Source organism: Centroberyx affinis, unplaced genomic scaffold, assembly GCF_046629955.1.
Source record: "Centroberyx affinis isolate AG114_WGS23_722 - 3 ecotype Tasmania unplaced genomic scaffold, CSIRO-AGI_Caff_v1 ptg004545l_1, whole genome shotgun sequence".
Lineage (NCBI taxonomy): Eukaryota > Metazoa > Chordata > Actinopteri > Beryciformes > Berycidae > Centroberyx > Centroberyx affinis.
Window position 1 is genome coordinate 17,501 of NW_027282178.1, and position 26,250 is coordinate 43,750.

The 26,250-nt window shown below is 44.8% G+C and overlaps 1 protein-coding gene across 1 annotated transcript in view; it reads right to left on the minus strand.

The window, feature by feature from the left end:
• Positions 1 to 7,784, minus strand: part of LOC139665360 (semaphorin-6B-like) — a gene marked incomplete at its 3' end in the record, with an annotated part of 20,325 nt that extends 12,541 nt beyond the window's left edge. The window contains exons 1-4 of the mRNA XM_071544354.1: positions 7,676 to 7,784; positions 5,750 to 5,864; positions 546 to 606; positions 299 to 361 (exon numbers count right to left, since the gene is read on the minus strand). Coding sequence (XP_071400455.1) covers positions 299 to 361; positions 546 to 606; positions 5,750 to 5,864; positions 7,676 to 7,784 — 348 coding nt within the window. The remainder of the gene's footprint in view (positions 1 to 298; positions 362 to 545; positions 607 to 5,749; positions 5,865 to 7,675) is intronic.
• Between the last annotated feature and the right edge of the window lie 18,466 nt (positions 7,785 to 26,250).

Sequence of the window (26,250 nt, forward strand, 5' to 3'; positions counted from 1 at the left end):
AATTTGGAAAATGTCAGAAAACAGTGGCGAGATGCATCATTCCCTCACGTTTAGGCAAAATCCAACAAGTAAACAAATGTTGTAGCGCCCTCCCTTGGGCCAATCACTGTCATTTTGACAATGTTGGAACAGGGCAATGACACACATTATTCCCCAAAGTTTTGTCAAAATTGTATCAGTGGCATCCAATCTATACATGATGGACAGATGGACCGGGGGCGATCCATAGTCCCTCCCCTGATTTCATCATGGGGGACAAAAAGAGAGAGAAACAGACAGACAGACAGTGTTGTCTCACCTCATGCTTGCCCTTCATCCTGCAAATCCTTATGTCGTTCTTGTTAGACTCCCATGTTCTTTTCTATACATCAAAGAGACACACACACACACACACACGCACACACACACACACACACACAGTAACAGCTTGTTAGCTACATAGTTCATTGTACTCTAGTAGGGAATGGCATTTTCCATTGTCTAATGGCAAGTACGTTCACCCAGAAGGTGTAAACAGTATGCGTGTCTGTCCAGAAGGTCCTCACCTTGCTGTAGAACATCTCGTCTCCTGCCACGTTGTCCAACTCCACACGGAACAGGTCATCCCTGGCACAGAGAGAGAGAGAGAGAGAGAGAGAGAGAAAGAGAGAGAGAGAGAGAGACAGTGGCAGTCAGCCAACACAGCACTATCTAAGGCAAAAGGTAAGGCAAGACTCTGCACTCAGCAATCCTATGAATACCAGTTCTATAGCAAAAGTACAGCCTACATATTACTGCTACTTCAGGACTATATGAGTCAATGCAGATTTCCTTGTCCCAGGCCACACACTTAATACAATCCCTGAGTATGAATATTTCCACTATATATTGAATCTGTGTAATGTATAGCTATTTGTTCCTTTAGAGTTGATCAGAGCCAAAGAGATTAGGGAACAGCTCTATAATGTCTTGCATTCCTCCCAATGTGGATGAGAAATGGAAGCGGACTGCATAATGATGTCTCATATTTCCCCTTGCCTTTTGCCTCCTCTCATTAGACTTGACTTGCTGCATTGAATTTGCTGCAAGGCCTGAATTCCTCTTATCAGTCTTATTTAAAAGGCTGAAATTGAATTAATGGCTGATTTAATCAAGTTGTTACACTGGCGTTTGCAATCCCCCACATACTGCCTACACATGGCAGTAACACCATGCAAGTATTCATGATATTCCAAACAGCATACACTGCTACTCTCTCCCACTGTTAATCTGTTAGTAATTCTGCTGTAACCTTGGAGTGGCTGTGAAACTGCCTACTAAATGAGAGTTGGGCTAGGCAGCCTTAAGGAGGCAGCTAACAGCTGACGTTTGCATATTGATCAAGGCCTTGGTATCTGCTAGGGTGGATCTGCAGCATGGGCTCCAGCTAAGCAAAGGACGCTATTCACACGGCAGGCTCTGAATGGTCTAATCTGTAAATCTGCCATAGCTGTGTTATTGCAGCTCTATCGATCTTATCTCCCAGATCCAGCTCTGCTTCCCATCTGCGCTGCATGTTCTCACATTTTGCCTTTGCCTCTTTTGCTCACAGAGGGAAAGATTATTCTGTGTACGCATGCATGTGCATGTGCTTGCTCCCATGCATGCATCTATGCACTTGAATGTGTGTGTGGGTGTGTGAGAGTGTGAGTGTGTGTGTGTGTGTGTGTGTGTGTGTGTGTGCGTTTGATGAGCGCACACGCAGGCCAAACACCAGCAGATTACTAGCTCACTCCTATCGTGAATAATTCACTCCCACTTCCCCTCGCTGTGTTAAAAGATTCCCCCTCTTAGTTAACCTCACAAAACAGGACAGTGGCTAAGTGGCAAAGAAGTGTGAAATCACCATACACTCGCTCACTGTGTCCCTACTTAACAGGTCAGAGTTCAAGCGTTCTCCAAGCAGTGGAGTGGGCCAGAGAGTGAGGCATAATCTCATCCAGGCTGCTTCAGAGTTGTCTCAGCATTAACAGAATGAATACAGCAACAGGCCTCCTAGTCAGAGTGGCTGGCAGCCAGTGCTATTGCCTCTGCTGCTGCTGAGGAGGGGGAATTATTTACGCTGCTGCCTCTCTTCCTCTCTCTATCTATTCTCTTGCCTGCTCCAGGTTGTTTGAATGATGCAAAGCCTGTGGCCTGTGTGTTTATATATGTGTGTGAGTGTGTGTGTTTATGGATTGTGTGTGTATGTGTACTGTATGTGGTAGATGGGATAGGATTCAGGGTGCGTGTCAAGTGTAAGGTGAGATTTCCTCACATTGTGGCAGTCAGAAACTGCCACAGAGTGTCAGAGTGAGGATTGACATATGAACTGAGTGTGCTCTGCTATAAAGATTTTATTATTGTCTATGTTGCAGGATGTGCACAGGGCAGGCTGCACCATGAATCGCCCTAACTCATTGGCTCATAACTCCCGTCTGAACTTAGAAAGCCCTGTCCAAGTAAAGAGCAAACAAATTCAGCTAACATGAGTCCTCCACCCTCTCTCTCTCTCTCTCTGTCTCTCTGCGTGTGTGTGTGTGTGTGTGTGTGTGTTTTGAAACTGTTATTTTGTAAACACCTAAGACCCCTTTGACCTGGCTAACACAAACCCAACACAGACTCAAGAGAAACATTTCCTACACTTCTCACTTGACCAGCTCATGAACTTTCTCCTTTTGGCCTCCCAAACAACAGCAGACTCAAGGTCAAGACCTCTAAAGCCTCCAAGTTTTACTTTATTTCTCTTCAGTTAGCTACTGAGTTTTCCTACTCTTCTTGGGAGCTGCCTCATTGTGGCTACTGAGTGACGCTGAGCCTCTCTGAGCCTGGAATGGATGAAACTGAAATGGAAAGATTTGAGCTGACCACCTATAGTGACTCTGACACTTCTGCTGACTGAGGGGGAGCGGCCTGTAGCATGTGTGACTGTGTGTGTGTCCATCCTGATCTCCTGACATTTCGCAAAATAAGCACAAAGTGTGAAAATGGAAGTAGTGTCACATTGAAGTACACATTGAAACGCACTGAAGTAGTGTGGTGGAAAGTAAGGGTGGTGGATGGGTGGCATTTGCCTTTAATGTCAGCGACCGGGGTTCAACTCCCAGCTTGTACAAAGACGATTTCTATAATGAGTCAAGCAAAAGTTTTTCTTATTTAACCATGACCAAAGCCATTCCCTAACCTTAACCAAGTTGTTTTAGTTGCCTAAAATTAATCGTTAGCCAACCTTTAGGTTAAAATGGCGTGTCCAATTCACGCTTTTGTCACAGAATCCAATTTGTGGTGGAGGAACGTAATCTTCACATAATTTGTGTCAAAAGCACGTAATCTGTGTTTCAGACTTTGCGCTCATCTCACAAAATTCTATGAAATCACGTTGGGGTGTCTCTAAGTTTGTGCGCGAGTAAGCGTCTACAAGTGTGTTTCAGTTTATTCCTCTATGTTTGTGTCCGTGCGTCTCCCTATCTACTTACATCTACTGTCTGCATGCTAAACTCTCGCTCCCAGCCCCTCTGCAGCCGAACAGCCAGGCAGCTGTAATGTCCCCAGACCTCCCTGTAATTGTTTGCCACGACTGAGCGTCTGTCTGTCTGTCTACCATGAGGCATTTGACCCAGCTCTGACCCCTGCATGAGCCCTGGTGGCCTCTGAGGTCAGCGTCTGTGGCTGGATGAGCCGAGCAATAGCCAACCTGGCAGCTAGTCAGTGCACTTTCCCTTTCCAGCTAATGGAATACATCAACACCAACACACACACACACACGTGCACACACACAGATGGCAAAATCCTCTTACGCTTATCACAATTGGAACAATTAATCAAGAGCTGGCCGCGTTCCTTGGGCCGTCTCGTCTATAGGTAAACACTCTCCAATTGGTTTATATTTGCGTGGATTAGCCCTTTGGATCTGACTGAGGGGCGAAGACCACCGTATCCACAGCTGCTCATCTTGACAGCGCTGGAACGGGGCTTAACGCAGCAAGGCGCTTACTCCATCTGCCGCCAGCCAAATACATAGTTTACTTTCCTTTAGCGAGGACGGAAAGAGGACAGAGAGAGGGAGCTGTTCTCAGCAGGTGCTCGGGGCGGGGATTTAGCAGCGCTTGCAGTCTGAGGAGCAGCTATGCTAATGGTGACAGGATTTGGGGATGAGTGAGGTGTCTTATCAGGCCAGGCACTCTGTAGGAGCTTTTGGCAGTCTTACCTGCCGCCACACAGGTTCTTACAGACTTTATACATTTTTGTGACACTGTCTTTCTGCCTGTCTGTCTCTCTCTCATTCCCATATGTGCAGGTGGATCTGTTTCTCCCCACTCAGATCATTTTCTGTCAGGAAGCCACAAACACCACTATTAGCCACTTATACGAATATATAAATACACTCTGGGAGCTGTCCCCTCTCTCTCTGTCACACTACCATCACCCCCCCCTCCCCTCTTGCCACTCTGGCTGTCAGTTTGGCTTTTCATTATCGTCCGGTTGGCTGAGACATTCCTATCAGTTTACCTTTCCTATTCAGTAAAACTCTGTGTGGCTGTAAATTGAAATGCACCTCTGTCAAACTGTTTCATGGTTCTGGTTATATTTTACCACAGACCTACAGACTGCAGTAGCTATAGTCATCTGTGGGCAGTTTTATTATCAGGCTTTTGTGTGTGTGTGTGTGTGTATGTGTGTGTGTGTGTGTGTGTGTGCTTGCGTGTGTGTTTAGACCCACTCAGTGCAGACAGAATGGCTGGAACCATGCAACATGGTTTGATATTTACTACCAGGTCTCAGTGGTGAGGTTAGACCAGCCAGGGGCCAGGGACCGGGTCATTTCCTGGAGCACTATTTCCTCTTATTGGAAAACCACTTCAATCTTCAACGAGACTGCCACTGCGGCAAATAACCAGCGCCATATGTGGAGTCTGGCTGTGTCTCTTTTTTAGCGTGTTTCATGCTAAGTTGATTTCTGGACAGCACGGACAGTAAATCTTGAGATGCATGTTTCGTGTTAGCTCTGTATGTTTGAGGTTGGCTCCTGAATGGCTCCTGGGGACGACAAATGGAGCTTAACAGCATAAACCTGGTGAAGCTGAGCAAGCCCTGCTCGTCTGGCCCTGCTGACCACCCCGCTACTGTCTGTCTAGCATCAGCACATTCCCCAGCAGACAGACAGACGAGCACTTGGCCATTCCTGTGTGGGTCCGGTATGCTCTCCACAGCCTCAGTTACAGATACAGAATGAAAAGAAACCTCACATTTTGTTTTGAAAAATACCTAAGTCATATTCATTTTGTCATGCCAGGAATTATAAATGGAACTGGGGTCTCTGTTTCACAACCATTTTGCACAATAATGTTTGCTGAACTCTTGTATAGCCGAATATCTCTACCTGCAGCCATACTGTGTGATGAATATGTTGCATCAATGAATTCACTGGAGGCTCAGACACTCTGCCTCCTAAAATAATGTCCGAGGCAGGTGGCTAATGTTGCCTGGCAACAAATATAGTGATAGCAGACAAAACCGAAAATAGATAACAGACAAACCCAAACAGATATTGAGGCCGGAAATGGTTCAGGTGTGTGGTTATGTGTGTGTCACTGTGCATGTTTGTGTGTACATGTGTGAGTTTTACCACAGAGATGTCAACATCTTTTATCTTGCTGGATGTGCGTTCAAGAGCTTGCACCTGGGTAAATGGGCAATGTGTGTTAGGTGTGTGTGTGTGTGTGTGTGTGTGTGTGGGGGGGGGGGGGGGTACCTGGCTCCAATGTAGAGTGTCCGATTGACTTGGAGGATCCTCTGAATGTGTAGAGGCTCTTGTCTCAGCCATGTTCGATGGGGTCGACCCAGAAACACTGGGTACCGTCTCACCACTGTCAGTGAGAGAGAGAGAGAGAGAGAGAGAGAGAGAGAGAGAGAGAGAGAGTGAGAGAGAGACAGACATACACAGTGGCTAGTCCAAAACTGAGGAGATCCTTGACAAAATATTGATTTGGTGAACACAGCCTGGCAGTAGAAACAGGCAATCAAGGGTCGACCTGTCTGCCAGGGAGGACCGGCCATGTTCACTCTGCTCCCAAGACAGTTACACTTCTTTCTAAAACGCACAAATAACAATAATAACAGAGGAAGTTGTTCCCCCAAATTCCTATGTGTAAGTTTGAAACCTGCTACCTAATTTTAAACTACAGTATGTGTAAATAAAAAAAAACATACCTGGAAAAAGTGAGTGTGCAACACTAGCTGCTAAATATGTAGCATACAAGAACAAATGAGTTTCTGAAAATAAAATATGCCTGAACTATCCTGCATGATGTTGTTGTTTTCAATTGATGTTTGTTGACTGAATGCGATTGACAGTTGTCCTTTTATCTACTTTCTGTTGGCAATACTTGCTTTGGCAACTGATACTAAAGTCTTTCATGCCAATAACGCTAATTTGAATTTGAGAGACAGAGACAGAGGGACAGACAGAGATTTTGTCAGGTGAAATATGAAAAGCAACTAAAGGGGAAAACAAAATGTTCAAGAGAACAAGGAATTTTGTACAGCGAGGAAGGCAAATGGAGAGAAATCAAAAAGAAAAAGGGGGAGAGGCAGTTTCATCAACTTTTTGTCATGCAGCCCAGCAGTCATCCAGAGGGACAGACACACAGCGAGAGAGAGAGAGAGAGAGAGAGAGAGAGAGAGAGAGAGAGAGAGAGAGAGAGAAAAAAGAGGGCTGCAGAGAGAAAAGGTACATATTGTATATATCAGCTGGGTTACTATGGGATACCAGGATGACTATCTGTCTTTGACCTTGAGTGAGGTAAATGATACAGAGAACTATTTTGATCTTATATCCTGCCATCCCCTCTATGCTCTGTCATTACTTCTCTGTATAAAGCACCTCCCTCCACTCTATTCATCTCTGCTTTTCTCATCTCATTCATTTTTCTGGTCCCCTCCCCTTTATCCTTCCTACCCTGAGTCCCGGGACCCAGCGCTCCCCCTGTGATTCCTTCTCCTCCCTCTTCTTGCCCTCCATCCTTATCTTCCATCCTGCTCCCATCCTCTCTTTCTGCCGACCTGCCTCTTCTCTTCCTCCTATCTGTCCATCCAGACGAGTCGGTGCATCGTATGGCAACCTATACCTGCCGTAAACCCCATGCAGCCCTGCGGAGTCTAATGCAGCCTTTCCTCTGCTGTTCTCAGTAGCCTGTCATCCGCTACACTCTACTGTTTGGTATTGATACGCCGAGAAGGGTCTGGACTCAGCTGGGAAACCATCAATCAATATTATTGAGTTGTAATCAATCAAGGTCTGGTCTACGGTGGAGACTGCCAAGCTGATGTGGAGACTCAAAGTCTGAGTGTGTAAAGGGCTGTGTCTCTTGAGGGTGTGTGTGTGTATGTGTGTGTGTGTGTGTGTGTGTGTGTCTGTGTGTGGGAAAATAGTGAGTGTGAGAGTCCTGACCTACACCCAGGCTTCATTCCTGACTGTGACCCCACACCTCCTGACCTGGACACCAACACCAACACCCTTCGTGTGAGAGCCTGTCCGACCCCACAACCCACACTGTGACCCTAACACCCCCCCGCTCCTCCAATTCAACACCCTCAGTGTCAGGGCCTGACCCCACACCCCACACCTCACACATCACATCCTGGGACAGAGGTGCGTAGGAGGGGAGAAAGCAAGTACCTTCGGTGGGGATAAAGTTGAGAGGCCCTGGTTCCTCTGGGAACGCCGAGCTGGCCGTTCGAAGCAGCCAACACAGCAGGAAGAAGGAGGGAGGGGCCACGGTCGCCATAGCAACAAAACGCAGACTCTGTGGAAATAATAAAAAAAGAGAGAGACAAGGAGAAAGGGGAGTGAATGGTTGCGAGATTAAGCAATGCAGACACACACACATACACACACACACACAAACACAGACAGAGAAGCACTCACTCACTCAATCACTGACTGACTGTCTGACTGGCTGACTGGCCGGCTGTCTTTCTAGGCTGAAGCGCTCTCTTTGTAATTCCCACAACATCTCTCTCTCCCTTCGCCCCGATGAGAGGGGAGATAAATAGCTACACACACAGAGAGAGAGGGGGATTAAGTCATCCGCTGAAGGAGAAGTGTCCAGTCAGCTTCGCAGGCAGCCGCATCCCTGTGAGCACAACCCACATCAGACATCACACCACCTATGACACATCTGAACCTGGAGGGAAGGAGGGCAAGAGGAACAATAAGGACAGTATGGAGCAGCGAGGCAGGAGGGGCGCGGCAAGAGAGGGGGTAAGATACGGCCTACAGATGAATAGAAATGCGGTGAGCATACAGCAGGCGGGGGAGAGAGGGTGACAGAAAGAGGTTCAATAACACTCCAGACACCCAGCAGAGAGAGAGAGAGAGAGAGAGAGAGAGAGAGAGAAGAGTGGCGGTTCACTTAAATTAAATGCTTGCCGTCAACGCAAATCACCTCTCTGACAGCGGGGCTAAACTGTAGGTATTTTTCACCAGGCGGTATTGCGGCACATGCAGCACTCGGATGTGATGCGCGCGGAAATACAAATGATACCCAAATGAAGTTACCCCACTCAATCCATCTAGGAAATAACAGCCGCACTCTACTTTGACAGATAGGAAAGCGGTGAGAATTGCCATCGAGTTTAGTCACAAACCCTCAGAAGGCATGACAGACCTCTAGATGTTGTGACTGCGACTGCGAGTTTGCTACCGTGTGTCGGGTGGATTTCGATGTGCAGCCAACAAGCACTTTCATCCAGGTTGTTATTATCTGCATCTCTGTCTCGTCTGTGATTATCTAGCCATTCTTTCCTCTCCATGCTAACCAGGCATGGAATTGTATTTTTCAAGATATTTCACAAACATAATTTTACAAAAAACTTCCTTTTTTCATTGTGTTGCTGGATTAACGCTGAATGCGCTACCAAGTAATTTGCTTTGAAAATCAAGTGGAGAAGTCTTCAATCTCTCCACCACTGCAAACACAAATAAATCGCTTTGGTGGTTCGTTCAGCCATGTACAATTGTAACTTCTCATATTTGAATAGTACTCAAGGTTGGATTTCTTTATGCAAAACCCCCTTGCCATTTCACTGTGGTTACAGATGCACTGCATGGCACAATGCAAATACAGACACTTTGCTACATTTACGGTATCCACTATGCACTTCTTTGTCATCTATCTCTCGCTCTTTTCATCTCTCTTTCTTAGACTCTTTCTCTATCGCTCTCAAATCAATTCAATTCAATTCAATTCAATTCAATTAGTTTTTCTGGCATGAAACTGCAATTCATTATATATTGCCAAAGTTTTGATGATAATGTTAATAATTATAATGAAAACAATTATAATAATGGCAATGATAACAATATAGAAGTAAAACAACAGAGAATAATTTAATGTAAATATAAAATATAATGCAAATTTAAAAAATGCAATAAAAAATATCAGTTAATAAAATGCAGAAATGGAGTATGCAGTAATATATAATATGCTAACAACTTCCTTTGTCTTTATTCTCCCCCCCCCCCCCCCCTCTCTCTCTCTCTCTCTCTCTGAAGGATACAAACAGCCATTGTGAAGCCCATCTCTTTAATGGAGCCCTCGACGCAACCTTATCAAGAAACATGATCTTTATGGGACATTTCTCAAATTCCCTTCACTGACGTCAGAATAAAAGTGGGCGAAACGCTAATTGCTCGACAATTGCTTGCCCACAAGCACAATTACAGGAGGTGAAGGGGAAAGAGTCACAGAGAGAAGAAAGGAGGTCATGGAGGAGAGAGGAGATGGAACGAGAGATGAGAGAAAATAAGTGAGAGAGAGGGAGGGGGGAGTAGAAAGAGAGAGAAGATGAGAAGTCAGGAAGTCAGTATATCCAATCAGAGATTCTATTGTTTCTGCTATTAATAATGTATGAATAAATGTCAGGCGGTACGCATTCGATTAGCATAATTAGACACCCAGGGCTATAGGATTTCATGGGACAGCAGAATAAGTAGATACACAAGTATAGGGGCAGAATGTGTGTATGTGTGTGTGCGTGTGTGTGTATGTGTGTGTGTGAGTGTGGGTGGGTGCATGAATGAGTGGTTCCAAGCCAAAGTATCTCTATAATTATGACAAATGGCTGCGGTCGAGTCCATTCAGAGAACAAGCCTTGCTGTATGGCTCAAGCTGCACAGTAGTATTATCGTTGAACAAGGCATATTGTAAGTCACATGTACCTTTTGTTTGGAGGACATTTTAATCCAAAATATCCAACCCCTGGGTGCTATAGTACTTTGTGTTTGAAACGTCTCTAGACATCATTGAAGTCGTATTGAAGTTGGCATACAGTATGGACTCCATGGATTTAAAAAAAATAATGAACCAGACTGTCAGAAGCAAATTAATATATCAGTGCTTCCACTGGGGGCTTATTGTTTCCAGTCTTGTGACAAACGCATTCAGGGATGGAACTTGATTTTGGGCACGATCCCAACAGTGCTGTTCGGGTGCCAACTTTATACCAATGACAAGTGATGGCAATTGCAGAAAAATGCCAGCTATGAGATAGTGGGCAAGTAAAACTTCAATCCCTGAATAGATTATGCAGTATTCACTGCAACACCCCATCCACTCCAACTATCTTTAGTTTGCCATTAAAAAAAACACTTCTGCATTCACTGCCATGCACCTTCCACTCTAGGAGGATTTACACACACTTGTTAATTTGTCCATTTCCACAGCCCCAGATCAATTTAATTATGGGCGTTTAGGCAGGTAATTTCCTAAACAAAGTCATTAAGAGATCATTCAGCTGCCGAAAAGGGGAGGAGGGTTGGGGGGCGGAGGGCGCCATGGCTCCCTGGACCCCATCAATGCCACCTCAGAATGACCACCACCGCGGCCGGCCCCGATGCCTTAGATAACAAATCACTGGAGCGATCAATGAAGTCTAGTGTCTTTAGCAAAGCCCTAATGAAGACTGATACTGTTCTGATACAGAGCGGAGAAGTCCGGCTCACAACAGAGGCTTGAAAGAGGAGAGGAAGCGGCTTGATGGAGAAGGAGAGATGTGTGGAATGCCTGCAATGTGGAAATGGTGACTGGCTGAACAGAGATAGTGACCCTGTGCTGCAGCGGCTCTGATGCTTTAGTATGCAAATAGAATAGCTCATCATCAAACGAAGGCGTTAATATGCTCTGAAATGCTTTTGTCACTTATTAAGGTTGCCATAGCTCTCGCTTTCTCCCTCTCCATCTCCTCAGTCTCTCTGTTTTTCCTTTCACCGTTATGCCTTAGTTGTTTTCTCTCTCTCATTTCATCCCGTCCCTCTCTTGCTCTCCCTTAGCCCCGGTCTTTTCTGTATGATGTGTACATTGCGAAGGCGTTTCCGTTACACAGCCGTGAGATACTTGCACTAAAAATCGGACTAGCGAGTGAACGAAAACCACGATTATGCATGTCCTAGATGTAGGGAAAATGGTAATGAAATAGGGCAGCGTTAATGGGGACACTGTGGTGGTTGGGGTATTTGTGATTAAAATATTTAACAGAGTGGTTGTGAAGTAATGTGCTGAGGTATCAGTACTGATAGAACGCTACAGTACTCTAGCAATAGGCTCTGACATAATCCCTTTTCACACTGGCACCCTGCTTCAAAAGCCTGCGCAGGGAATGAATACATTTCAATATGGTCAATTTCCACTTAAATCCTTTTATCGTCATTTATGCGGCAAATTATTTTTTTCTTTTCACTGAACAAAATATTGTGCAGTATATCTGCATTTGGAATGTTTGCATGTATTACGTAAATGAAGACTGGAGGACTGTTGGTGGAATAGTGCCAAATGATGGATGGTTATTATACAAGGATTTGATTATGGACAGAGGGAACTGCAATTGTTTTGAAATATTCTCCAGTTACTCCTGGTGTGATTGTTCCATGTAAAGTATGTATGCTGCACTGTGTGATAAATGTTTACATTAGTAATGTAGTAGTCGTAGTAATAGTAGTAGCAGTATTACAGCAGGGATAACATACAACCTATTTAATCCAATTTAGTACAACTTTATTTAGCCCACACGAGACAATTTAAAGGACGCAATTAAAAGGTATAAACAAACATTAAAAACAAGATATAGAATAAACATATCACATAAAGAGACAAGACAGATTACTAAATTAAAAGTTGAACATTTGCATATTTGTGCAGTCATATGCATATAGCTGAAATTATAATAGTTTACAATTGTTGAATGGTAGAAACCTCACGATTCCCATTTAAAATGTTAATTGCTTCTGGTACAAAGGTATTCTAGAGGTTCAACAGCTCTACAAAGAAAATGAAACGGCATCAGTGGAGCCAGCTCCCTATAAAGTTCTGTGAAAGACGGCTATAGATAACGCTGGTTTCTCTACTGGAGGGGAGCCAACAAGATCCTGGAGGGTTTCAAGCTCTGATAACTTAACACAAGGTGCTGTCTTTGTTACTGTAGGGGGCAGACACTCGAACTGCCAAAAAGTTCCAAGCTTATTCCTTAAAACTGATTTAATAACTTTTTAATGAGGAACGACCATACAGAAAATACTCCTTTCATGTTGGCACACACACTCTCCGTATTTGTACCATAAGGGTGAACGCCACTTTGTTCTTCATTTATTGTGCCACATCGCCGAGATGACCTTTAGAGCACTGACTCACTGTTGGGTACATGACCGCATAACACTGTGCTGGTACATGGGAAAAGGATATTGAGGAAGCAGTGGAGGGTTTTATGATTGTTCCATTTTCTTTATGTGGACTAAAGACACCCCATAGATCTCCCAGAGACGAGCCTAATTGTCATATTAGTGAGGGAGGACAGGCTGCTTTATGGAGTGTGTAGAATCAATGACAGGTGATAGTCTGATTCTGCTTGGATCGCTGTCAACGAGCAATAACAGGAGATGTTGCACACAGCAGGGATGGAGCGGAAGTGAGGGAAATACAGAAAAAGATGTGAGAAAGGAAGGAGGGTGGGAGAATTTAAGGCAAATATGGAAAGGAATGTAGTGGAATAAAAGAGTAGTGAGTTGGGAAAGGACGAGGCGGGACAAAGAAATGACAAAAATAATGTACTACAGGGAGTGAAGAAAAACAGAGAGGTGAAAGAGACACAACTGAGGCATTCAGACAGAAAGGGAGAGTCATACTGGATATGCGGAGAGTGAGGCCAAAGAATGTACGGAATGAGACGGAGAGAGAGAGAGAGAGAGAGAGAGAGAGAGAGAGAGCGCAGAGAGCCAAGAGTAGAAGACTGGCTCTTTCCCGAACACCACCTAAAATCTGCTCCACTGACCCCGGACAGTTAACCTCCTCCCTGACTCCTTACACACATGCATGCACACACATGGGCATGTACTCTCTCTCTACACACACACACATATACACACACTCCTCCCCTGGGTATTATGCCCTTCAGTTAGACCAAATCACAGTCTTTTCCCTCTCTCTCTCTCTCTTTTCTCTCTCTCTCTCTCTCATGCCTAATGTAAAAACGATGCAGGAATTCCCTCTACTCAAGCGAAACGTAGACATCATTTCTTTCTTTTTGCATGGGACTTCAGTGACCCGCGGTCTGTTTACTAGATATTTGCATCACCATGAAATCCTGCAGCCTCAATAACATCCCAGACATCTAAGGAGAGTGAGAGTGAGAGAGAGAGAGAGAGAGAGAGAGAGAGAGAGAGAGAGAGAGAGAGAGGGAAACAGAGAGAGAGAGAGAGAGAGAGAGAGAGGGAGAGAGAGAGGGAGGCGAGAGACAGAAAAGGGAGGGGGAGCATACAGTACATGAAAAATGAAGAGAGACCTTTCTGCATGGAACAGTGGATTTCCCATGCACTGAAAAACACGGTGGATTTATGTAGTGGGAATTACATGTACCATGCACAGCAGAACAAAACCTTTGTACATCACTCCTCCTTTATCAGTATCAGACCATGGGAACATCTCCTCTGTCTCTGCTCGCTGGTGGTAGGGCCTGATTCATCAGGTAGTGCCTTCCTTGGACAGTACCATCTGTCTAATGGATATATAATTTTAGGGGATTTTAAGGTCGGCGCTAGAATAAGATAATCTTTGAGTCTTTCTGTCGGCGGTGAATATGCTCCCATTACGGGTGAGAGGTAGCATAACTACAGAGCGCTGGATGACAGAGCAGTAATGTAATACCTGTAATAGCTTATTGTTGATGAATGGATATCTTTGAGTATTACTGGAGCTTTCCCCAGAGTAGTGTCACTGTCATTAACTTTCACAGTCCTCAAAATTACAACTGCCGAGCCACCAGGAGACGGAGGAAGCGGCGGTGGAAAGCCGGGAAGAGTTAAGAACAAAGATTGCACGCCGTTGTCTGACAACGTCTGGGTGGCTCTGCAGGTTAATTATAGGCCTGTGTTTCTGTGGGAAGACTCTTGAAACGTGGAGAATAAATCTTGTATTCCCCTCAGCGTGAAGGCCTTTTATTCCTTTACCGCCCATATTCCCTCTCCTTTTTTCCCTTTCATCTTGGGCTTAACCATCCCTCCCTGAGCAGGAGAATGATCTATGTCATTAAAACAGAGATGCTTGAGACAAGGAGAAACATCATGTCACATCACAACAGCGGAGATAGTCATGACCTTTGGCCTCCAAGCAGTTCACAGCCATCATTAGCGGGGCAGGGATCAGGGGCCGAGGCCATAAATCATGCTCAAACCAGCCATGGAGGAGGAACCAAGCTACGCCGCAGTAAAAAAGAAAACACACACTGAGACTGACAGGAGACTAAAACCAGCTCCATCCATCACTGGTTGGAGGCTCCATAAAGCCAGTAGAGGAAAACACACAAGGCGATAATCTCCAACATGGTTGTAAATAGTACAGAAACCTACCTAATGGCACTGAGAGGTTTTGCAGCATGACAGAGCCCCTCTTGATGTGATTATTCTCCTAAAATTCCCCCCAAGGCCATGTATTATCTTGCGTAAATACTCAGGAGTAACTCAATAGCGTAACTTGTTCCCATCCAGACGCCATTTGCCCTTTTTGCCAGTGAATCAGGGAGGTGGATTTATTGTAACGGCAACAAGCGACTGTCAATGGGGGTTGGGGGGTCGGGTGGTGGTGGGGGGAAGACAAGCAGCAAAGGGGGGATGTGAAAGGGCAGCATGAGGCTGTCTATCTGAGCGATTCTTCTAGGAGATGTCAGGAGGGGTGGACAGAGAAGGAGGGCTGTATACATTTTGGGTTTCTGAATGACATCTCTGTATGCTAATGGTGTTTACCTGCTTTTCCTCCCTGTTCCTCCATCTTTCTTCCCTGCACAGTGCATGCACTATTGCCAAATGAAGCACCGTTTGGTTTCTAGTGTCAGCATGGACAGATAACATATTATATATATATATATATATATATATATATATATGCTATGCTAATGCTATAAAACAATACAAAGTTTAATGGCAACAGAACTGTGGTAAAAACTGCAGAATTGCGATAGGCCACAAGCTACAGCACCACAAGAATAGTATGTCCCTCAGCTGCATGTCAAATTTTTTTATATAAAATGGAATATTTCATAGGAAAATCATCGTGTCAAGCGTCCCACTGTGCACGCCCCCGTCATAAACAGTATCTAAAAGCAATTTTCTCTTTCCTGACAGAGATAGAGAAAGACAGGCAGGTACAGCATCTTCTCCCAGTGGAGGACCGGCAAACCGGGCCTGGCACTGGCAGAGAGATAGGAAAGTGTACCTGCAAATCCCGCCGCCTTTAATTTCATACACATTCACATGGATGCCCACACACATGCAAGACCCCCCAAAAAACACACACACACACGCTGCATATCCTCAGTGCCCTGGACTCATATATTTATCTAGCAGATCATTTGTCCATCTGCTCCCCTCTTCTTTCTCTCTGCTGCATCTCTTTACCCTTTCTCCCTCTCTGCACCCCCTCTACCAATCCCCCTCACCCCTCTTGTTTTTTTCCCCTCCCACTCTATCTTCTCTCTCCACAAATCAGCCACCTGCTCATCCAATTTATTCTGATAAATTTCACCTGTATCTATTTCAATATGAGTTCACGCACCGCAGTAACTCTGGATTCCTTTTTCAGCTTTATCTCTCCCTCTGGCTTTGAAAGTCACGTCTCATGTGGTACACAGACGCACGCACCCACCCACGCACACACACACAGATACACACACAACACCGTAACATGCACACACCCTGTGGTGTCAATCAAGGAGCGTCGTCAATTGACAACTGTGCACACAAAGCAGCTGTGAACAAAGATGCCTGCATGTGTGCCCAGGAGTCCAAACTGAGAACAAACAAACAACGTATACACACACACACACACACACACACACATATACATACCTGCATCCATATACACACTATCATTGCATTGCAGGCACAACTCCCAGGCCTGGCTGTGAGGCAGGTTTGATTCCTCTCCCCGGTCTGAGAGGCATGTTAATCAGTGAAGGAGCCTGCCAACTCAGCCATACATGTCTCTATCTCTCTTGCTCTCTCACTCTCTCTGTCTCTCTGCCCCTATCTGCCGCTATTCTCCCCGATCTTTCTTTATTCTTGTCAAAACCCGTTTCCTTACCTCTACCTCATTGCATTTATCTCACATTTCTCTCCGTCTCCTCCCGTTCTTTCTCAAGCTCTCATCCCATCACAGCAAATCATGTCTCCCATTTTCCTCTGCGTTTTAATGCATCCTTGCCTGTGTTAGAGTGATGGGATTTAAGACACTAAGGACTGAATGCTTTATTTAGAAGGACTTGGTGAAGATATCCCACTTTTCTTCCTTTTACCCACCAGCCTGACATTTTATTGCCCTCTTCCTTCCCCTCCTCCCGTCCCCCCCGCCCCTTCTGCTCTCCGCTCCGAGGCTTTGGGATCTGTTTGTGCCCGTGTTAAAGTGGATTTGGTTATGGTGACTAGATCAGGGTGGGTGGCTGTGGGATGCTGGATGAGTTTCAGAGGACGAGTGTTACAGAACCAAATCAGCCAGCTTTGAATGCTGAAGGATAGAGAGAAAAGGGAAGGAAGAATGGAAAGGATGGCAAGAGGGAGGGGAGGGAGGTGGGAGGAACGAAGGTGTGTGAAGACAGAGAAAAATGTGGTGGGAATCAGGTTGTGTGTTTACAGAGCCGGTTCCTAAGGAGATTGGTATCCAAGCACTGCAGAGAGTAATAACAATGGTCAGACAGATGACGAGGGAGTGGAAAGAAGGACAAATGGGCAGGGGAACAAAACAAGGGAAATTAGACGAGAACGAGAATGTGGAGAAGAAGAGTGTGTGAGTGCAGTCAAGATGGAGGAGAAGAGCGTGCCCATTCAGTAGCTCCGTGTGAACACATGTGTAGAGTGGAGCACAAAAGAAGCCCTCTAGCTCTATTAAACAATGGTGCAAGGAGATGAATTAAAAGAGATGTTGCTTCCTTGACCTGAATGACCCTGGCAGACAGTGAAAGAAGATGTGTTATGGTTGACAGCCTCTTTTCTTTATTTTACTCCCTAACGCTCCTTGGGCTCTGCCGCCATCCGCCGCATCGTACTTAAAAATAAATGATTCACATGACACACTTCAGAGATAACATCTCAATGGGGTTTCTGTGCTCAGTCACCCAGTAACATCTATTCCCATTTGCATAACAGGCTCTGCTCAAGCCTCCTCGCCAGTCTACAATCGCAGAGTTATTCGACAATGTCATTTAGTACCTGGCATCTCATGGAGCGGATCAAATCAATAAAAGCCATTTCCCTAGGAACTCAATGCCCCCCGCTCTGGTTGTCAAGTTAATTCAATAAAAACAGAGAGAAAACAAAGAACAGAGGGAAATATGTCAGTGAGAGCTGAGGTAGGAGATACAAGAAGATATAAACACAAGAAAAGCACTTATTGAGGACAGCTCAGGTAAAGATCTGGGCCTAAACTCTTAGGGCGAATAGCTTTCTTCATGGAAAACACACTGTCCCCCATTACATGAATAAAGAAAATGAGTACTGTATAAGTATACACTGTTAATGCTGGAGTACAGTGCATGCTCAAGGGTATGTGAGGTTGGGGGGCCTTAAAGTAGAGCTATTCTCACCGTGGAAGCCAGAGGAGAGGAATGCAGCAGCTCATCTGGGCCTTTAAATCCCACATAACAAAAACAAGAATCCCAACACAGTACCATCAATCCCCTCTCATCTCTCCATTAAAGGACTGGTCTGGTACATGAATCCTTTGTGTTCCTAGCACTCTGGCAGATTGGTAGCTGCAGACCGTATTTGTTCTCCAAATAACAGGGTAAGTGCCTCGTTCATTGATTGGTCTTCCTCTGGTCTTTTGAGACAACAGGGTAGCGCCGCGGAGCCAAACAGCCAGGAGACTCCCCCCCGCTGCTGCTGTTGACAGAGGCTGCCATTAAAGAACACCGAGCAGAGGACAAATAACGAGGCGCTGGAAGAAAATTCCCTCGGTTGGTTTCGCCAGGTTTTTTTCTCTCCGACACTCAAACACGCTGGAATGTCCAAACAAACACTCCGGAAGTTTAGCTTGCCCCCCAAAAAGATAAGAGGGGGCGATGCTTGTGGGAATTGATATCCAATCAGCATTAAAGGAAAATTCCACCCTTGGGTACTCTTACACTGCTATACACAGTATCATCAATCTGTGGTGTACAATACGTTCCAGGAGTTATTTTGTGATGAAGTGTTGTACTTTTTTTTTGTGTACGCTCTACTTCTACTTCTACATTCTTTCCCAGAATGCCTTTCGACAACCCCTAGAGGACGGGCCTGAACTTGTTGCATTCAGTACATATAGGTGGACAGAGTGATAGCAATACTATAGTAATGTGCCCCTTACTCAAAACGCAACATGTCTTGTGGCTGCATTGCATTATGGTCTATTGTGGCTACTGTTGGTGGTGAAATTGGTATCTCTTCCTCTACTACAATGGATTTATCCCTGTATGATTGTTAACTACAGTCTAAAAAGAAGTCTAGAGTCTAAAAAGTAGCCCTCGCTCTTTAATTCTAAGGGACTGACACCAAAACCTGACATTTAGCAGTGATATTTTTCTGCTATTAAACTCCATTGTAGCTGCGCTGCAAATACCTTGACATGACATTATATCATCTACAATTTTGGCTAATTATCTGCAAGAATAAGAAACAAACCACCAAACAACACATTGGGTCCAAAATTAACAAGACAACAATAAAGTACACATCTGGTTTTAATAGTGTCAAAGGTTTAGGGAGCACTAAAGAGTGGTATACAGTATAGTATATGGTTTTTAGTGATTCTGCATACAGTTCTGAATCACTGCCTAGAAATGCCAATAATATCCTGTACAACTAAAAAGATTGTGAAACTTGAGCTATGTATGAAAAAAAAAGAACAATGTGAGAAGTTCCATGAAGATTTTGGCACACAGACGGGTGGAGAGCATGTGCTGTACTGTCAGTGCACATGCCAATTAGAAGTGAAGCAATGCTCTGGGCCTGGCAAACAGGATTGATCCAGCAACAACAACCTGCCTGTTTATTGACAGATATCCGGGGCTTGACTGCAGCACAGATGCCCTGAGGCCACTTTGTTGAGCCCACTCTCAGCATCTGCTCTCTGCTCTCTGTGACCATGTGAGAGACAGTACCCTACTATTCAATACCGCCCCGCCAATGACAGCCTCGCTCTTCTAGCAACAGAGAGGTCTAGTCTCAGAGCGTGTAAACTGTTATTATTTATTCACAGCACTGCCATAACAGATTGATGAAGACTTATCGGGCCTCTGGAGAGGATAGATCTGAATCCCATTTTTTGGCATCAATTCAATGCTATGTCTGAATATAACTTCTTACATTAATACGATATTAAAATCCCACTTCTGACACAAACACAGTGTAATATTCAAATTCCTCACCCAAACCTAGCCCAATTTTCCACCCTTAAATTAAATTTTTAACACTGATTAATTTATTATCAAGACCATGGTGCAGAGATATCTCATTGGCATTCAGCGTACTGCCAAAACTGCAATATAACGAGACAGAATTGATAGAGAAAATAGCCGGGATGAAGACATAGCTCTGTTTACACAGGACTCAGATCCTACTTAGCCATCCATTCCCCATCTGCAGCTAGCCTCGCTGCGGAAACACCACGTACAACTGAAGGGTGCCTGTCAAGCTTGCAAAGCCTTATTGGAATGAGAGAGAGAGAGAGAGAGAGGATTGATATCCATCTAGAGGTGAGAAAGGGAAAGAGAAGGAGAGAGAGAACAAAAAAGAGAGCGAGAGGGGCAAGAGAGATAGCTTGAGAGTGAGAGAGAGGGAGCGCATAAATGAATTTTAGAGTCAGAGCGAGATGACACAAGGAGATAAAAACGGAAAATAGAGGGTTGGATGGAAACGGCTGGAGACAAATGGAAAGATAGTGGTAGGCAGCCTCCCCAGCAGTGTGGTAATGCTGTGCTCTCTCGCTGAAACAATTCTGCTCATGACAAGATAAGGACAGCCATCACAACCTGAGCCTCCATTTTTACTCATCCAGAGTGCTGGCTGAATAGCGCTGCCAAAACTCCTTTCCCACATCTCCTACCACAAGCTGCTATTGTTTAAAATCACACACACACACACACACACACACACACACACACACACACACACACACACACTCAGACACACACACACTCAGACACAAATGATTAGCTGCAACAGTGGCATTAAATGGAATTTAAAGACCTTTGCAGTAGGACAGACACAGTCCATCAATTTGCATGCTCCTGTATTAAACAGCTGGCTTGATGAGAGTCTTAGGCCTTAACGACTGGTTCATTTCTCTCATTGCAGAAGGGGAGAGAGAGAGGAAGAGGAAGAGGAAGAGGAAGAGGAAGAGGAAGAGGAGAGGAGAGGAGTAAACCCCGTTTCATGTTTGGACTAAGTCATATGAGCTTTGAAATGGCCGCACAGCGCCCGCAACCACACAGACATGATCAGAATGAGTCATGCTGTGGGAAATCTGTCAAAGACATACGGAGAGTGAAGGATGGGATGGACAGAGGGAAGAAGGGAGCAAAAGAGGAAGTCTAATGTTTAAGTTTAGTAATAAAAGAGCTTTGGTTATTTATTAACCCCAGCACACCCGCCCCATATTGTTCTCTCACTAATTTCCCCCTTTGTATCTCCTTTCCTTTACATCTCTCTCTCTCCCCCACTTTCCTTTCTCTCTCCCGCGCTCTCCTATAGTCAAGCCTTGCTGCGTCCCTCACTGCCAACGGGCGCTATGGCAACAAGACATTCATTCTGTCAGAGTCTCAGTGAATATGGGAATCAATGTGTGTGTGTGTGTCTGTATGTCTGTTTATACAGTATGAATGCATGTTTTCCTACATTGTATCCAGGGATTTGGAGGCTTTTAACCCACCTTTTTTATTTACAGAATAGAGTCTATTCTTCTTTACAGCCAGGCATAAATCTTTATGACATGAATCCATGGTATATAGAAAGTACCATCACACTGGCTGGCAATGTCACTGATTTGGTTTATATTGGTGCTTTTTTTTGGCTTATGACGATCACAAACTGGAGGTCATAGTTTACATACTTTTATATTCACCACTAAGTGACCATATTGCACAACCAGTGGTTTCATAAAAGAAAAGAAATGAAAAAAACAGGGAAGAAAAACATTTAGCATCTTCTATTCAGCACAGGAGCTAATTTGAATATCTCTACTTGTTCTATGGAGCGGTACACGGAAAACAAAAACAAAGCAAAATACAAGATAAATTAAATCTTTGTATATTTGTCTCTTATCAAATCCTGCTCTGACAGCTCCATACCGTTATAGAGCATTGTCTGGCCAGTCCAGGCATGCTGATGCCAGCCTCAGGCCATGTTTCTCTGTGAATGCATCCGCCCATAAAGTACTGTAGCTGCTAATGACAGCAAACTTCCCACACAAAAGTTTAGAGCTCCTCTCGTTATACTGTACATTAAAACGTATCTGAGAGGATGTGAAAACAAACACTGGCTTTCGATAAGGCACGACAAAGCCCAGAGTCAGAATGTTTTGATTTTTTAGATTTCTAGTTCTTGCTGTTGAAAAGGGAACCAAGTTCAGTGGAGTGAGCCTGTGAGCTGTGCGCCTCTGAAGGCAGCAAAACACTGAAGGCCAAAATCCAGTAAACCAGGAAGCCAGGCTGTGATTGAAGTTGTCCTTTGCCGCAGTGGCTGGTTGAGCTGTTGAGTTGAGCTCCGGCTCCAGCTCCCCAAAAGAGGCCAGGGAGACGCCCTCCTTTATCCTCAAGCCAAGATGAGTGAACTGCTTTGAAGGGGGTTTGAGTAATGAGGGCTGTACTTTGTAACATGGCAAGCTGCAACACAGGGAGATGCCAAGAGGATGCTGCTGAGGCCTTGGGGAGACAGTAAGAGAGGAAGATGCATTTGGATCCTCAAAAAGCAGGAAAAACACCTTCATGCGGTACCAAGATGCGGCTGGTTGTAGCTTCTAGTGTTAATATGCAGTTGCTGCCGCAAATGTAGAGCTGACCAGATGTTGGGATTCATGTTCTATTAGCTAGTCTTCCTATGAGTGGGAGGGGATCTGGTTAGGCTGAAAGGACCAGACGCTGTTTGTAGTGATCAGAGATGGAGAGAGAGAAACAAGATAAGGAGACAGGCTAAGTGTATAGGGAGAGGCTCTGATTTTTTTTTCCAGCACTGACTTTGATTTTATCAATATCAAAGGCGTAAAACAGAACAAAGAGAGATTGCTGAGTGAGGAAGGAGGCAGAGGAGACAGGTATAATGGAAGAGGTGAATAATAGTCTACAGGTTTAGAGGTAGCATGCTTGAGAAATAAATTATTTGTGAGATAAAAGTAAAAGTAATTAAGCTGAAACGGATAAGGCTAAAATGAGCAGTGGTATTTTGAGGAAGTTTTGAATATCAAGGGGCAACAGCTGAGGATGAATAGCTCCTCTGTTTGCCCATCTGTCTGTCAGCCTGTCTGTGTGTTTGTACTTCTTTTTCACCTCTGCACCCCCCACCCCCCCACCCCTCCAACATCCCCTTCTTCCAGTGCACAAAGAAAGAGGTACTGACTCACCCTCCAGAGACACATTTGAGATGTGATCATATTCTCAACATTATATGGCAAAACTTTTACAGAACCATCACTACTGGAAGAACCACTTGAACATCTAAATGCTGCAGAATGATTAGAGGATTTTTAATGCCACATTGTAGTTTTATATCAACCCAAGTGATATTTAAAAGCTTCTGTTATTCAGTGTTATATAATATAATATAATATAATATAATATAATATAATATAATATAATATAATATAATATAATATAATATAATATAATATATAAGTACCATTATTTGGTACTGCTAAGGATCTTACTTTTCAGAGTGTATAGATATATATGCAAATTGCTATTAAAGCTATACAGAGAGAATATGTGTGTGTGTGTGTGTGTGTGTGTTTTGTGTCTTTTACATGGTGTCATCGGCATGACAGCGCCACCCGCCCACTGTTAAAGCCACTTATTGGACAGGAGCCTAGCAACAACGCCTCCTGTGCATCATGTACAAGTATAATCATACATGGCGGCAATTAACAGCACCAGCGCTGAGGCCATCAGAAGGCCTTTCACTAGGCACTTGGCCCGCACTTCAAGGCTACCGAGAGAGGGAACATGTGGGAGGCCATGTGAGAAGGCCATATGTTCAGAGAGAGAGTCAATAGTAGGTGTGTGTGTGTGTGTGTGTGTGTGTGTGTGTAAAATCCCTTGGTTAACTCTAGTACGGGGGTGTCCTGGTGGCTGTGTCTGATGATGAATGTACGCCATTGAAGTTCAAAACCGACTCCTGTTGTGTTGCCACATCTGTCCCTACTCATTGTCCTGCCCCTCTCCATCTCTCCAGTGTCACACCCGCATAAATTAAAGAAAATACTCAATTTAGGGGGTGGATCCTTACATCTCCTGAGGGAGAAAACCTGTCACCTACACACCAGACCCTACTGATGAGAGAAGTGTTGAACGACCAGGCGGTGTGAGGAGAAGGAAGCGGGGCGGGGGGGGGTAGGAGGCAGGAGGAGGTGAGAAAAAGACGAGGAGTAACAGAAGGGAAAAAAGAGAAGAAAAGCGTGACGAGGAAATGGCAGAAGAGAGAGCGAGCGAGGGGGAGGAAGAGGAGGGAAAAAAGGGGAGGCAGAGAGAAAGGAGGGCGAGAAGAACAGCCGGGTTTGGCGCTCCGGCGCACTGGCACCTTGGCGCCGGTCCAGCCGGGGCTCTGTGTGGGCAGAGTAACGATTGATGCAGTCAGATCGTCAGGCTTCCCACCGTGCTGTCGATGTCACGTGAAATGTTCACACGCCGACACACACACACACACACACACACACACACTCATACACACCCCCCCAACACACCCACCTCAAACTTGCAACTCACTTTGTGCATACTAATCAAATGAGATGCTGTAACATCCAAGAGTAGGGGAGCTGTGTGTGTGTCGGAGCGTTTGTGCCTCCTTCCTTTCCCCCAATCTGTCTGTTTTTCTGTCTGTCTTTCCTCCCAGTATGTTCATCTGCTCTGCCAGTCTCTAACAGGTCTCTATTGATCATCCTATTTCCTCTTTATCTTTAATCAAAAGGCTGGGAAACTCTGTTGTTTAATTGATGAGTCTCTGTGAGAGGCCCACTCACTGGCTCCCACAGAACCCGCTCTCATTCATTATTAATAAACCGCTGCTAATTATCCAAGTGCTCCTCCACACCATGCACATCTTATATACGAAGGGAGGAAGAGAGAGAGGGGAAAGAGACAGCAGTGGGAGGGATTTGAAAAGGAGATATCAGAGAGAGAAAAAAGAGAGAGAATTTGGGTGAGAGGGAGAAGATGAGACCTGTCACCTGTGGCTCCCATCCACATCCAATCTAACCTCATTTCATCATCTCTCTCATCTCCATCACATCACACACTTCCTCTCCTCCTTTTTATCTGCTTATTAAAGTACTCCAACTTTTATGGGCTCAGGGAAACAGAGAGCGCGGGTGAGACGGAAAGAGAGAGAGAGAGAGAGAGAGAGAGAGAGAGAGAGAGAGAGAGAGAGAGAGAGAAGAGGGTGGCTCCAAAGACAGACCGACGATAGCGGAAGAAAGACGGAAAACGTGATTGATATAAGAAGGAATAATGCAAAAGGGTCTTATATATTTATCTATTTATTCTTACATGTATCTCTGCCAAACTTGGTCTTCAATATTAACTTATGAAATCTTCAGAAAGTGCTTTTAGAGGCTTTGGCACGTTCTGAAACTCAATGAGCAAACTCCAAGGTGCTGGGAGAGGGTGGGTAGTTTGGGCTCAGATGGATGGAGTGGCTATCTCTAATATGGGCCCATCTGTGGGCGGATTGACCTGTCTGCCTACCTACCACAGCCTAATACCTATTGATAAATGGGTGGTGAGGGTCCGGCTGTGGCTGAGGAGAAGCTGCAGGCAAAGAAACTGGGACAGCACATCATGTACAGATACAGAACCTGACTCACTGCTGCTCACTGCTAGTGGGGAGGCATCTGTAAAGGGATGCGAGGGGTGGATGGAGTGTGTGTTGTGTGTGTATGTGTGATCATGTGTAAGTGTGTGTGTGTGTGTGTGTCTGCACATTTACATAAGGAATCCATGGGAAGCTCAACATCTTAATTCCCTGGACCATACGGCTTTAAATCAATAAAGTAAACAAAGACACACAAATACATGCACAAAACTCACACACACACACACAGACGCTGAATAAACTCCAGTGCTCCACTCTATTAATTGGTCTCTTATGTCTGTAAAACCAACAGATGTATCTGTTTAGCTCATTTAAGGCGATTCTACCAGTGTACTTGGGCTGTCCACAAACAAATGATAAGATTTAGTACTTTCTCTTTTGCTCATAAAACTCAATTTTGGAACTCTTCTCAACATTCAAATTATTTTAAAATGCTGGAGTCCATTATTAAATTAGAAGTGAGAGGCTATCATGAGAAAGTACAATCACACACAGCTTTCGGTGCCAAGTTCTTTTCCTTTACTATACACACCAGACCTTGGTCATATCCTTCCCCCTCCCTTTTTTCCTTTCCCTTCTTCTCTCTTCCTCATTTTTCCTCAGAAGAGAATGATAGGCAGGGGAAGTGGATGCGACTGGAACACACCACACTCAACATACTC